Genomic DNA, 15795 nt, shown 5'->3' with positions numbered 1-15795 from the left:
GAATTCTCTCTTCCTCCCTATGGGCCTATGTCTCGGCTGTAGAGGAATTGTCTCCGGAGTTCCAGCAATTCAAAGTGGATATGTCCTTCTCCCCACCTGTACAGGCCCCCATTGCAGCTATGAGGAGTAAGCATTCCTCTGCCCGAGAGAGGAGATAGAAAGTACACGTGACAGGCTAACCTGTGATTTTACCTGCGTGACCATGGAGAGGACATGAGGAAGTGGGATGGAGAACCTACCTCAGTCCTAGATGCACAGGTACGGGAATTGCGAGAAAAAGCAATCAGAAAAGAGGATTCCTCTTGGAAAAATCCGCTCCAGTTTCCCACGAGCAGTCCCCCAGACGGAGTAGAAGGGCTGATCTCATTTCTGATCCTCTTGAAGGGACTTCTGATTTACGTTTGTGAAAAGTGAGTAACGGATACTCTAACCAGGATTAGAGGGGCCCTGCCTGCAGCCAGGTGGAGGAAAGGGACAACCGGGTCTACCGGACGGTGTGGATTTGATGGCTTGGCACATCAGACCCACAGGAATACAAGGCTCTAGTGGACACTGGTGCACAATGTACCTGAATGCCATCAAGTTATAAAGGGGTAGAACCCATCTGTATCTCTGGTGTGACAGGGGGATCCCAAGAGCTAACCGTATTGGAAGCTGGAGTGAGTCTAACTGGGAATGAGTGGCATAAACACCCCATTGTGACTGGCCCAGAGGCCCCGTGCATCCTTGGCATAGACTGTCTCAGGAGGGGGTATTTCAAGGACCCGAAGGGGTATTGATGGGCTTTCGGTATAGCTGCATTGGAGATGGAGGAGATTGAACAGCTGTCTACCCTGACTGGTCTCTCTGAGGACCCTTCGGCTGTGGGGTTGCTGAGGGCTGAAGAACAACAGATGCCAATTGCTACCACGACGGTGCACCGGCGGCAATATCACACCAACCGAGACTCCCTGATTCCCATCCATAAGCTGATTTGCTGATTGGAGAGCCAAGGAGTGATCAGCAAGACTCACTCACCCTTTAATAGTCCCGTATGGCCTGTGCAGAAATCTAATGGGGAGTAGAGACTAACAGTTGACTATCGTGGTCTGAATGAAGTCATGCCACCGCTGAGCGCTGCTGTGCCAGATATGTTAGAACTTCAGTACGAACTAGAGTCAAAGGCAGCCAAGTGGTATGCCACAATTGACATTGCTAATGTGTTTTTCTCACTCCCTTTGGCAGCGGAGTGCAGGCCACAGTTTGCTTTCCCTTGGAGGGATGTCCAGTACACCTGGAATCGACTGCCCCAGGGGTGGAAACACAGCCCCACCATTTGCCATGGACTGATCCAGGCTGCACTGGAAAAAGGTGAAGCTCCAGAGCACCTGCAATACATGACATCATTGTATGAGGCAACACAGCAGAAGAAGTTTTTGAGAAAAGGAAGCAAATAGTCCAAATCCTCCTGAAAGCTGGTTTTGCCATAAAACAAAGTAAGGTCAAGGGACCCGCACAGGAGATCCAGTTTTTAGGAATAAAATGGCAAGATGGACGTCGTCAGATCCCAATGGATGTGATCAACAAAATAGCAGCTATGTCCCCACTGACCAATAAAAAGGAAACACAGGCTTTCTTAGGTGTTGTGGGCTTTTGGAGAATCCATATTCCAAATTATAGTCTTAATTGTAAGCCCTCTCTATCAAGTGACCCAGAAGAACAACAATTTTAAATGGGGCCCTGAACAACGACAAGCCTTTGAACAAATCAAGCAGGAGATTGTTCATGCAGTAGCCCTTGGACCAGTCTGGGCAGGATAAGTTGTTAAAATGTGCTCTATACAGCAGCTGGAGAGAATGGCCCTACCTGGAGCCTCTGGCAGAAAGCGCCTGGGGAGACCCGAGGCCGACCCCTGGGGTTTTGGAGTTGGGGATACAGAGGATCCGAGGCCCGCTATACTCCAACCGAAAAGGAGATATTGGCAGCATGTGAGGGAGTTCGAGCTGCCTCAGAAGTGGTTGGTACTGAGACACAGCTCCTCTTAGCACCCTGACTGCCGGTGCTGGGCTGGGTGTTCAGAGGGAGGGTCTCAGTGCAATGGATGCCAGGTGGAGTAAGTGGGTTGCACTGATCACACAACAGGCTCACATAGGAAACCCCAGCTGCCCAGGAATTCTGGAATTGATCATGGACTGGCCAGAAGGCAAAGATTTTGGAATGTCGCCAGTGGAGGAGGTGACGCGTGCTGAAGAGGCCCCACTGTATAATAAACTGTCAGAAAATGAGAGGCAATATGCCCTGTTCACTGATGGGTCCTGTCGCATTGTGGGAGGATGTCGGAGGTGGAAGGCTGCTGTATGGAGTCCTACATGACAAGTCACAGAAACTGCTGAAGGAGAAGGTGAATCGAATCAGTTTGCAGAGGTGAAAGCCATCCAGCTAGCATTAGATATTGCTGAAAGAGAGAAGTGGCCAGTGCTCTATCTCTATACTGACTCATGGATGGTGGCAAATGCCCTGTGGGGGTGGCTACAGCAATGGAAGAAGGGCAACTGGCAGCGCAGAGGTAAACTCATCTGGGCTGCTGCACTGTGGCAAGGTATTGCATCCTGGCTAGAGAATCTGGTTGTAAAAGTACGTCACGTAGATGCTCACATACCCAAGAGTCAGGCCCCTGAAGAACATCAAAACAACCAACAGGTGGATCAGGCTGCCAAGACCAAAGTGTCTCAGGTGGATCTGGACTGGCAACATAGGGGTGAGCTATTTATGGGTCGGTAGGGCCGTGACACCTCAGGTCATCATGGAAGAGATGCAACATATAGATGGGCTCGTGATCGAGGGGTGGACCTGACCATGGACATTGTCGCACAGGTTATCCATGAATGTGAAACCTGTGCTGCAGTTAAGCAAGCCAAGGGGCTAAAATCCCTGTGGTATGGAGGGTGATGGATGAAATATAAACAGTGGGAGGCCTGGCAGATTGACTATATCATGCTCCCACGAACCCACCAAGGCAAGTGCCATGTGCTTACAATGGTGGAAACAATCACTGGATGGCTGGAAAAGTATTCTGTGTCCCATGCTACTGCCCAGAACACTATCCTGGGCCTTGAAAAGCAAGTTTTATGATGACATGGCACCCCAGAAAGAATCGAGTCGGACAACGGGACTCAATTCTGAAACAACCTCATAGACACCTGGGCCAAAAAGCATGGCATCGAGTGGGTATATCACATCCCCTATCACGCTCCGGCCTCCGGAAAAAAATCAAACGATACAATGGACTGCTGAAAACTACATTGAGAGCAATGAGGGCTGGAACTTTCAAACATTGGGATACACATTTAGCAAAAGCCACCTGGTTGGTCAACACCAGAGGATCTGCCAGTTGGGCTGGCCCCACCCAACCAAGACTTCCACATACTGTAATAGGAGAATAAGTCCCTGTAGTGCGTGTGAAGAGTATGTTAGGGAAGACAGTCTGGGTTAGTCCTGCCTCGAGCAGAGACAAACCCATCCAAGGGATTGCTTTTGCTCAAGGACCTGGGTACCCTTAGTGGGTGATGCAGAAGGATGGGGAAGTTCGATGTGTACCTCAAGGAGGTTTGATTTTCGGAGAGAATAGCCAGTGAATTAGGCTGTACGATGTTAACTGCTAAATAACCTGCCAATGTATGTCATTGTATCTATAGTGTCTATATGCTATATGAAGGCTATTACAGTAAGAATTACCCAAATGACTGAAGGATGGACTTTGAAACCGGGCCAAGTGCAACAGTTATGGAACTTGAACTGGCGCCCAGCGATTTCCTCAAGATCAACATCTTCAACCTGCAGACCAGGAGCGTGGGTTGCACCAAATGTACCAGCCGCAAGCTCCAGAGGCAGCATGCAACAATCCAACACCTCCCACCATCTCTCCTATTCTGAAGGACTGTTACAACAGATGGAGCCCCAAAATCATGGACTAAGTAAAATTGATGGGCACAATAGAGGGATGGCCCATAGACTAAGGGAATGCTATTTGTGTGCGGGGGGGTGTCCATATATATATATATATATGTGTGTGTGTATATAAGACAAGGAAAGTGGTGGTGATTAATTGGAAAATGTAGGATCTGGGCATGATGTAGATGGTATAGAATAAGGGGTAGATAATGTCCTGGGTTCAGCTGGGGTAGAGTTAATTTTCACAGGAACCTGGGAGGGGGCACAGCCAGGACAGCTGACTTGAACTAGCTAAAGAGCTATTCCATACCGTGTGCCATCATGCTCAGTATAGAACTGGGGAGCAGACTGGGGGAGGCTCTCAGCTTTCGGTGGGGAAGTGGCGGAGCGTTGGGTTCCAGGTGGTGAGCAGTTGCACTGTGCATCACTCATTTTGTATATTCTTTTATTACTACTGTTGTTGTTGTAGCTTCTCTTCTTGTGTTGCCCCAGTAAATTGTCCTTATCTCAAACCTCGAGGTTCCCTTTTTTTTTTTTTTCTTTTCTCCTTTCTGACTCTCCTCCCCATCCCACTGGAGCGGGGTGGGAGGAGTGAGCGAGCGGCTGCGTGGTCCTTTGTTACAGGCTGGGCTCAAACCACAACAGGGTGATAACAAAGGTGTTTATTTAAGAGATGGAAAGTAAACTTAGCCCTCATTAGTCTACTTTCCTTACCTGTTTGGTGCTGTTAATGGGCAATCTTTTTATGCCCTACATACTTGCATTCGGTATGGGACCTTCCTTGTAAGAACTAGTGCCCAGTTTTCATTTTAACAATGGGCAAAATGTAGTAAAGAGGTTGACTTAAGTTTGTTGCCACAGACTCTTTGGGTGGCTGCAGGAGTCCTGACTTTGATGTTCTCTCATAAGCACAAACTGACTCTGCCTTCTGTTTCAGTACAGTGAGTGTTAAGCCAAGTCTACCTTAATTCCACTGGTATCTTGCTGACAGCATACTTTTATTGCCAGTGAAATTTATGCATGCACATGTTAAACTGAAGTTTATAAGCAAAGCATAACGTTTGGAGTGTCTTCATGCTCAGCTTTTGAATTCTTCTAGGTACATCATCTGCATTAGTAGATGTCTGTAAAGTAGATGTGGAGTGAGTCAGATGCTTCATGTCAACATAAAGAAGTATGGTAAGATAAATCTGTCCTTATTGGCTGATTACAGGTGCAACTGGACCTGAATGTAAACATTTGTAAGTAGTTTTGCAGTCTCTGAGGAATCAAATCTTCTAATATCCTACCAGTCACTTAGCACTGCTTATTTGCTATCTTCTAAGATGACGGAGGAAGATCAAAAAGTGTTTGTTCAAGTCTGCCATTATTGCTCGCTTTTCTTTAGTTGTGATGTGTTTTGCTGGTGAGCAAATATTGGCAGGTATGTCTTTTTGATGCAATCTGGCTGCAAATTCCAGCTACTGAATTGTTCTATCCCTCTCCTTTTGTTTTCACAACACACTGCAGATTTTGGTAGAATGAGAACAGATTTCTGTTGTGCTGAAATCAAACCTGGTGTGTATTTATACACGGCAAGGGGATAAGCAGAAAGAAAGAATGAATTTATTCACGTATGGAGCATACTGTGTGCATTGTGTGATGGGAAAGTATCATGAGTACTCCTTTGGTCTCACAGCTACATACTAGCCTGGATCAAAATAATTCTCTTCACATTTGAAAAACTTTAAGCAGTGATCCATCGAAAGTATCCAGTGAACATCCCAGGTTTCCCACAAAAGACATGCGAAAGGTTTGGCAGTGAAGAGTTCATGCTTCATCCTTGGTGATAGATCTCTTTGCAAAGAGGCTGAAGTTCTTGGCATTGTTCCTGAGGGTGTTGAACACGTTAAGTGTCAAGTGTTTCTTCCCCAAAACCTCCTTGGGCAGGGTGACTGTCTACTCTTACTGATTACATTTTCTGATACAGAGACAGCAGTGTTATCAGTAGTGATCTGTTCTGTAACATGCATGGTTCTCTGGAATGCTTTCAGGTAAAGGTTTTTTTGTGAAAGATATCCTTGACTTGGTTTCTCAATACAGTGTGAAGTGCTCAGTATGACTTATCCTTTTATTTACTTTTCCCTGATTCTTTTTCAGTGAGTATTAAATATTTAGATGCTAACATTTTTGGAAGTGGCTGCTAAAACAGATTGACTTTCCTTACTCAGTCCCCTTCTAAGTGAAACACGAGTCCCTTTTTTTATTCAGCCCAGATGGTATACTTCTTAAAGTGAGCAATGTGTTGCAGTGAAAATGGACTGCTTCTTTCCCCTTCTTCCCTTCCTCCTTTACTTAAAGTCCGTATAGCTCATATTTGGGTTGAATTCAAAATTAGTCAAAGAGGCTGCAGGGTAAATATGTCAACTATTGGAAAGCCAGCTTGAAGGAATTTCTGCCCCTGCCAACAGGCGGTATAGCAAGTTGGCTGCACAAAACCTGACATCTGTATGGACCTTATTAGAAAAACAGACAAGATGATCTAGTTTGGTCCTTTCCATGTTGTGAATTGTGTGTGTCTGTAACACTGCTCCTCCTCGTGTGCATGCACAGAGCCCCCTGAGTCATGCAGCGGGCTGTGTGCTAAGTGGGCAGGAACATCGCATTCCTCGGGGTTGGGAGGCGATGACTGCACTGAGGATTTCTTTGAGGGTTTTTACATCCGATAGAGGAGACTTGCAAAGTGAAGGAAGGAAAAGGAGCAATATTATTTAAAACAGTTCCACATGTGCAATTGTTTTGACAGTTCTTTATCCACCAATGGATTTTTTGGAGATGGAGTAATGTACGTAACAAGTTCCTGGATGCATTGACTATGGCTCTCAAATTTCTGTCTGTAACCTGCAGCTCTCTTTAGCAGCTGATGAAGGCCATGTATTAAGTGAAATAGCTGTTGCTTTGAAATTGGATTGAGTCAGAGTTCCGTGTTCCCATTCTGCAGCAGAGCTTGCGTAGGGCTGTTGGCAAGTAACTTGATCTGCCAGTATCTTTTGTTTCCTGTTTGGTGAAAAGGGTAGTAATACATCCTTGCTTTAGAAGAACATTGAGGATAAATTTATTGTATGGCAAAGGTAATCCTATAAACAAATAACTTGCTGGGTAAAAAATAAAATCTGGTATCTGTTCCTGGAATGCTGCTTCAATTCAGTAGGGTAGAAGTATAGCTTTTATTTAAAGGAGTTGTTAAAAGTAACAGGGACTTGAGAGCTTTTTTCAGGTGGTTTTTTCTTGGTTTGTGGCTTTTGCTTTTTGTAACTCTAAAAATTTCTTGAATGATTTGGCTTGGTCTAAGTGTTTTCATTAAAGAAGCATCGAGATCATGGGTAAAGCTTTTCAGGCAAGATAACAGCATTAGATCTGACAGGAGCTGAACTGCGGTTATTCTGTACAGGAGGTGTTAAAGGTATCCAGTTATCATGTTTTCTCAGGAACACTGTGGTGCTTAGGGGCTAGAAGACAGTTCTGTACTTAGGGCAGGTAGCTGTCATTCTTAACTAGCTACTTGCCCAAGTCTAGGAGAGGTCTCACTTAAGTGTTGACAGCAGGATTTTTTGTCTTGAATAGGTGCAGCTTCCGTGTGGAAGTGGAGTAGGTTGGATGCAAGATGTAAAAATGAGGTTAGACAAGAAGGTAGTGCAGAGCAACAGAGAGAGATGCCACGAGAATGACACCTTTTTGATGTTGCTGCCTAAATTTGTACTGCCTAGGTGCTTAGGTTCTGAGAGCAAAAGCCTTGGTAATTCCTAGTTCTCTTGTCAAGCTTGAAATAACTCTGGTTTACATCAGAGACTTATTCTTAGCCAGGACATTTCAGTTTTCTAATATTTGAGACCTTGTAAATTCTCTCTAATAAAAGGTATGACAACTACCAGGAAAGTCTTACCATGGTCCCATACTGACCTGAAAGCTATTTCATGGGGTGAGTGTGGAGAAAGGTGTTAGGTTCTGCTGTTGAAGCTCTTGGATGCTTTATAACAAACTTGAGAACATGGCGTATTGGCTGTACCTTTACACTGCAGAGAATACCCAGGTATCTCATCTGTTTCGTATCTTGATCTGGTGACAGCATGTTGTAGTCTTGTAATACCGCGGTAGGTTTTCTCCAGTTGCCAGCAGAGGTGTTAGCAAACAACTCCAGTGTGTAATAATAGCAGGTTGTGTAATGCTGACAGTTTCACCCTCTGTAGCTGTTGGAGAGTGGTGATTTTGGTTTGGTGATTACTTACTAGGTACAGGTCAATGATACGAAGGCTGATCTGAATGTGTTCAGTCACTGGTTTAAGGAAAAAACCAAACCAAACAAAAAAAACAACCCCACCCTTGCTGGTTGAACATAGAACTGCAGAACTTAGTTAACAGTGATGCTGTAAGGCTGCACTAGCCCAGGGGTGGCTATCGACAGCGCCGTATCTGTTCAGTGTTTCATGGCAGGACTAGCCGAGGGCAAAACGTTCCCATTGCTGGTTCAGATTTAGGGACTCGGGCAAGAAGCAGAGTTGGGTACAGCGTTTCCCCGGGAGCTGTTGGGAGCAGGGAAGGCGCTGCCCGAGCGGGCTGGAGCTGAGCTGCTTCCAGCGTGTTCTAGGCTGCAGCCTTTTGCCATCGCAGCGTAGAGAGCAAAGCCATTCTATCTCGATCGGAAGCACAGTGATGCAGGGAATGAAACTGAAGTTTGGATGAAACTGTTAAAAGCAAAAAGACGTCAAATTGGCAGCTGCAGAGCCTGGCCTTGCTTTTTGCTGGCTCTCGCTTTCTTTCTTTGGCTCTCCTGCTGTAGCATCTTACAGGTGGCTCTGGGTGTGCGGCCAGCGGCTGCGATTGCCCCATCTGCCTCAGAAGACCTTATTTCCACCTTTTTCTGAACTACCTTGTCCTTTAACAGCTCAGGGCAAATTTCCATTGAGGTATCTGTTCTGTGCTGGCAGATTCTCAAAACAACCCCAGGAGAGTCAGCCATTTGCAAGAAAAATTACATTTGAGAGGAATATGTTGTCTGGGGCAGAAGTAGGCATAAAAAAAATACCTCCCTGAAGCATTCCTACCATGTCTTTTGAAACAGTAATGTAAAACATAGCAGTTTTGCCAGCGTCGGGGATGGAGCATTTTGCTACATTGTGGGGGAGGAAGGGAACCATCTGCATTTGGCTGCTTCAGGAGTTTCTGGAAAGCCTCATGCTTAGAGGCTCGTTTTGGCAGCCGAGTTCTCCAAAGATGCCTGTATGGAGCAGGTTCTTCCCTGGGACTGCAGGAACGAGCTAGGAAAGGGTCTTCCCTGAAAGTGCTGATCCGGGGAGCTGTGATCTGCTCTGTGGCCTCTGTAGCGTTGAAGAGTGGGACACTCGCCACGCCGTGTGTATGGAGCTTCTCCTGGCCACGAGAGCTCGGCTGGACTCCAACAGGGGCAGGGAGCAAGCTGGTGTGGGGTGGGCAATGGAGGGCACCGGCTGCAGCTCTGACACTCCCCCAGGGTGCCAAAAATCAGGCAGTTATCCTCAAAATGGGTAAATGACAGGTAAATGATTAAGCTGCGCATTAACTTAATTCGTTCTTCCCGGTTTTGAACCGTGAAGATATGTGGGCAGGCAAGGGGGGGCATATATTTGTGACACCTCCACCCTTATGTGGGGAGGTTTGTACTTCTCTTTTTTGCCTGGTCAAGTGCAGGTTGCCTAGGACTAGCCTGGAATGTGACAGAGGAAGACGAGGGGAAGGATGTTCTTTCTCTCACCCTCTGCCTTGTCTTGCAGCTTCCCCCCGGCTCGACAACATGACATGCCATTTTGGTGCTTATTAAAACCGTTGGGTATCATTATCTTCCTTCACTAAAGTTTGTGTTTCTGTGATATCTGCATTCCAAAAACAATGCACAAAGCGGGAAACATGGTAGATTAAAATGGCTGACTAGAGCTGTGTTTAACCTTGAAGGCAAATCTCTAGATTTCCCTCCTGCATGGTTCTCTTGATCTCCAGTATTCTGCCACTAAACCCCCTCCACTTGGCAGACTCTTAGTGTGCCAGCTGCCTTACTAGCCTGTGGACAGATGTGTGCCAGGAGACTATATTAGCACCAAGAAGCTCAACTCTAACACTGATCAGCACCACTGTGTTTAAAACTTAATTGAAAACCTAGTATGAATTAGTCAACGTGTAACCTAGTTCCTAGCCCTTGGATAGCAACAACAACAAAAAATTATTTTGCGAGCTAAGTACTGATCTGACAAAAGCATGGGAGTATGGAGCTGAGTTCTTGTAGCCTCGTCTGTTTTGCTTGTGTTTAGACAGACCCTGTGGAGAGAGATTTTTATTTTTTTTTAACAAAACTTGCTTTGACCTGAGGATCCATAGAAGGCTGCATGTATGTTCCTAGAAAGAAAATAGCAAGAAAGAAATCTGTAAGATGGGGAGTATGAATGGAGAACAGGTAAAACGATAATTTAGGAAAAAGAAAGTGCTACCAAGTACCATACTCAGGATACTGATGGGGTAATGACAGAATAACCAGGGTCAAGATCCATTTGCCTCATCTTCATTCAACCACTGATAAACAGCTTGCTCAGTGTCTGCTTTTGCTGCTGTTTTTTTAAAATCCCCTGTAAACTTCCCTCTTTTTTGTTTGTTGCAGAGAGCCAACTGTTGCCTGGGAATAACTTCACAAACGAATGCAACATTCCTGGAAACTTCATGTGCAGTAACGGGCGCTGTATCCCAGGGGCCTGGCAGTGTGATGGGCTGCCGGACTGCTTTGATGACAGTGATGAGAAGGAATGCCGTAAGTGACCATTGCTATGACCTTAACATGCGTAATATCACAAGGCTTGGCTAGGTAGTGTTACCAGTGTGTTCTATAGTATGTATGAGGTAAGTAACAAAGCTACTGCCATTTTCTTAATTTAGCTGTTATTAGAAAAAAAAGGAGACCCTTTCTTATTATTTCAGGTCTTTAATGTTCTTCAAATTGTCCAGTATGGCACTTGGCAGAAGGTACCTAAACCCCTATTCACAGATGGATAAATTGAGACAGACTGGACTTACAATTCTTCCAGTGGAAGAGTGATGCTCTGTGATTTTTAGGGATCCTGTGTATACTGCTTCAGCACACTGGCCGAGTGCTATAAGTTGACCTCCACTACCATCAAGACTAGTTCCTTTCATTTCAAAATTGTTAACTGTATCCTGTTAATTTAGTTCTCTCCTGTCAAAATGTAATTCCTAACCCTTTGAAACTTCATACCAACTTTCTGGAAAATAGACCAAATGAATTGGTTAATAATGTTTACATGTTTTAATCCTTCCTACAGAACTTCCCGTTCTACAGAGCTAAAAAATGTCTGATCTGTTTTTCCTCTTTGATTTCATTTTTTTCTTAGCATTAATTAAGCTTTAGTTAATGTTAATCAGCCATTAGTTAGCATGAACCTTTGTAGCCTACACATTTTACCCAGACAGCAAGATTATGCTGCAGCATAACACTATGATTTGAAATCCAGCTGGGAGTGAAAAAACTCTCGAATTTCATGTGATTCTAGAGTAACTGAGAAATTTCTGAGAGGTTACTGCTTTTTGTCTAACCAAAGTTGCTCCTTTACATATATACTTCATGAAGGTTTTCATTAAACTTAAACAGAATAATAAGAAGCTTACCTTTCCCAGGGCACTTCTAAAACATCATTAGCTTCGCTTATGGAGCAGAAGGAAGAAAGAATAGCTTCTTCAAAATTAATGGACTAGAAATACCAACTTTTGTTAAATGCACTTGCTTTTTTAACTCGATGCCTCTTCTTTAACCCCGGTTATAGATCCCTTTTAAAATAAGGGGGCTTTAATAACTGTTGTGGAAATCTCCATACACAGTTCGGCTTTAAGTCAGTGAGCTTTTCTCCCCTTCTAAGGCATTAAAAGTATCTGGATAAAATATCTGATGCTTTGCAGTCTTTATAAAGCATCAGGCTCGTGTTGCGACATTGAAGACCGGTTAATTTATTTTTTTTTCTTACTTAGATTGTAACATCTTGGGAAAGTATGGACATATTGTAAGCATTGATCCTTGTCATGCATGTCTGTTTACACCCTAGCAGAATTTATATTAGTGGGAGCTTTGGCAAGAATAAAAAATATCCAAAGTTCAACCTGTACCTTTCAGTGAGATGTTCCTGATGACAACAGCTGTGTGACTCTCAGGTTCCTCATTACCTGGCTTCTGAATATGCTGCTAGCATGACTTTTGGTGTGCTGTTTCTACTTCTTAAAACAAGCTGAATGCTGGCACTTCTCTGTATTTGTAGGATACAAACCCAGGAGTGTTTTCTGTCTCTAAGAATGTTGTCATCCTTTGCCTTGCATGAATTTTGTTTCACCTGGTACAATTAGAAAATCTTAATCAAGATTTTCTTAATGAAAGCTGGGCCAGGTATTTACCCATGAATCAGTAACAGGAAAATATGCTTTGTGACTCTCTCTTCAAAAATTTCCTTACCAAAATCAGTTGGATCTAGTGAATTGCAGACAGTAATGAACATAGTAACTGACAATAAAATATAAATAGCTGCAAAATGACAATTCATAAAAGTTCTTGTCATGACAGACTCAAATAAACCTCACTGATCTAGGCTATGCTGCAACTATGAATTTAAGTTTCTGCAGAATTGTCCTTTGCTGGGTTTTTTTTTATTTAAATACTTCCAGCCCACTTGATTGGTTAACAGTTTTCTGGATGAGCATCTTTTTGATCCTGCCCAAATTAACAGAGATAATTAGACTGTTCTTTCCTCTTCCTATATATCTATCTGCTATCTAAGCACCTTCATAAATGTAAAATTAGCATGGAAAAGAGGCAACGGGGAGAGCAAGCGATTCATATCCTGTGCTGGCCTGCTGTTAGCAGGTCAGATAAGCCAAAACAGAATGGAGATAGTGCTCATTTGAATCTCCAAACAAAAAATTAATATTCGTGCAAAAAATGTTCTGTAACGCATCCAGAGAGCTTCAGGCTGTCTGTTCGGCACCTCCATCCTCTCCATTTTGGTAGGCAGCTTTTAACTCTGTGTATGCTGCCATGAGAAGCATGTCTAATGAACCAGCCACTGGGGGTGGGTTGCTGAATATGCTTGTGTAGCTACGGTCTGTGCACCATGGCAGAGACATGGGATGTGAGAGGAGTCACTGGGGGAAAGAATTACAGCATTAGTAAGGAGACTGGGATGGTTTTGTGTTGGTAGCTGTTGGCTTATGTCTGAATTGAGGAAGTTTGGCTTACTGTCTGAAGGATGGGTGATTCCTTCTGACCCAAGAAACATCCCCTTTTGAATCCTGCTGAGCACCGAGCCTTGGTGATGGCTTCAGAGGAACAATTTCAGTCACTTACGTATGTGAGTATATACATAAAGTGTGTGTAGCTAAAAAAGTTTGGTTTACTCTCTTGATGAATTTTGGAAATGGTCCCATTCTTACAGTGTACTGTTACGGTGTTACTGACCAGTCTTCTACATCAGAAACTAATAAAAATTTAGATAGGCTTATACAGCCCAAATCTGGTGTTAGAGGAGTTCTTAGCTCAGAGTTCAGGCATTGAAAGGCAGCCCTGGTGTCTTAATCTGAGAAGGGCAAAGGAAGAAGAAAAATCACTTGTCTCTTCTCCCCCCTCCAGCTTGTGTCAATCTGTAGAGATAGGCTCCTAGTTTACTTCAGGCTGGAAAGGCTTCTGGAGGTCGTTTGGTCCAGCTGCCTGCTCAGAGCAGGGCTAACTTGGACCAGGGTTGCTCAGGGCCTCGTCTGGTTAAGTTTTGCACATTTCCAAGGATGGAGAGTCCACAGCCCCACTGGGCACCTGTTCCAGGGTTTGAATATGGGTACATGATCAGTCTCCAGTGATGAGATAGGAGCTGTACCAAACAATTTTTAAGGATGTGCAGTGCGATTAACATTCAGGTCCTCTGGCCTTAGTGTGTGGGAGAGGGGAATCTAGGAGCCCAGGAATTGTTCTTCTTGTCTGCAGAAACAGCAGCTGAAAACTAAGAACAGCTGACATTCAAAACGTGTAAGCGTGCGCGTCGCATCTGGTTGTGTCATTGTACCAGTTTGTGTTGTGTTACTTGTGTCAGGCAGCTCCAGGGAGGACAGCCATGCTTGAAAGTGTCATGCTAGCATCGCAAGGGTGGGAGCGTGTGTGTATGTATAGATATAAAACTTTTTAATTTTTTTAATTGTTTTAGGCTAGGCTTTGTTACCTTCCTCCTATCAGAATAGGGCTCTACTTACTAAAACTTACCTTGCAGCAAAATTGGAGTCCTTTGTTTTCTGCTGTGATGTTGCTTTGCATTAGCTGAGCTGTTGATAGTGAAGACAAAGCCATAGGAGTTGCATTAGCAGCATGAGATGGCTGAGTTCCCAGTGTGTTACTACTGAGCCGTGCTTTAAGCTGCTTTGTCTGCGATTCCTCATCGACTAACTAGTTCGCTTTGAAAGGCTTAAACCTCGCTTTAAAGTGTTTGTGTGTGACTAGGAGTTTGGTTACAGGATTCACTTGGTACTGTGGACTGGTTTTTCTGTGAATACCAGTATGCTGTGTTTTGGCGTGCCCACTGAGGAAGTTTCATGCACGTGTGTGTGTGGTTATGTGCAAAGTCTGTTCTCTTTCGTTTGGATTGCCTGACGTTTGAACATGGATGTCCAGCAATATTTTATCAATTCCGTTGCTGTAGTATCTCATCCTGTCTGTCCCCCTTCAAACAGGAACACTTACAACTCAGTCCAGTTCTCATTTTCTGTGGCCAGCGAGTAAAAAGTGCCGGTCTGGGTGTGAGGAGGAAATAAGATGCAAAGCAGAATTACCTGCACCTTGTCCATGCATGTCTTATCTCTTCCCTCTCTTCCTTTTGTCCTTTTTTTGTCTCCTGCTCTTCAGGACCATCTCTGTTAACTATGTCACTTTGGTTGTGGGCTTTCCCTTCGTCTCCCACGCTTGCCAGAATCCATACATACCATCTGTCCTCTTCCTTGCTTCCTCTGTGCCCTGACCCGTGATCCCTTTAACACTTCCCGTGCCAGCTGTCTGTATGCTGTTTAGTACGCAGAACAATTCTCGTACTCTTGCCTTCTGTTGTGGCGGTGTGATGACAGAAGAATTTTACCTGGTTTTATGTGGGGAGGAGGGTTGAGAAAAAGCATAAGAGGGAGGGAATAAGCTGAGACGGTGACTTCTCATTGTCATAAATAAGAACTGCTTCTCCTTGAAGCTGAGTATCTCTTTGGCTCTTCCTCTAAGCCACTAATTGAGCTTGAAAAAGAATTAATTGACCATAGCAGTGTAAATGTTTTGTGAGTATTTCCAGTAGTTTGAGTAATTTGAGTCTGAGTAATCTGCTATCATCAGTGTATCTCCCCAAATGGTGAACCCTTTTGTAGCTCATTCCCCCGCCTCTGCTGGTTCTTGTCTGTTGGATTGCTCATCAGCCTGTGTATTCCAGCATCTGTCATGTAGGTTTCTTTTAAAGTTAGTGGGCTTTTAACTACTGTTTTTTAGCTGTGTAAATGATTTATAATGGAAGCTGAGGCTCCTCTTGACAAATGCAGAGTCTTTACCAACAGGACTTCCCTGTGGAGCTTATAGGTTTTGACTGCGTACCTCCTAAATCCTGCTCTGGTTGCATACCAGGCATATATATACCTGGGGTGAGTACTTGCACTAGTCAAGGTGGGAGACGCATGCTGTCATCCACTCTGTTTTCTGTCTGTTATCAGATATGGAAGATGCAAAATGGCACAAAATAGAGAACCTGAATGGACAGAGCCTAGAAATGTGTGCTTGCATGTTTCAAAACATTTTGAGGT

The 15795-nt window shown here is 44.3% G+C and overlaps 1 protein-coding gene across 2 annotated transcripts in view; it reads left to right on the top strand.

Annotated features, from left to right (window-relative positions):
* LDLRAD3 (low density lipoprotein receptor class A domain containing 3) overlaps positions 1 to 15795 on the top strand; it is a 123740-nt gene that overhangs the window by 33793 nt on the left and 74152 nt on the right. For both annotated transcript variants that reach the window (XM_069784698.1, XM_069784697.1), the window contains exon 2: positions 10592 to 10738. In XM_069784698.1, the coding sequence (XP_069640799.1) occupies positions 10592 to 10738 (147 nt within the window). The remainder of the gene's footprint in view (positions 1 to 10591; positions 10739 to 15795) is intronic.

The sequence above is a fragment of the Haliaeetus albicilla genome, chromosome 5 (assembly GCF_947461875.1).
Source record: "Haliaeetus albicilla chromosome 5, bHalAlb1.1, whole genome shotgun sequence".
NCBI lineage: Eukaryota > Metazoa > Chordata > Aves > Accipitriformes > Accipitridae > Haliaeetus > Haliaeetus albicilla.
This window is presented reverse-complemented; position numbering and strand designations above follow the sequence as displayed.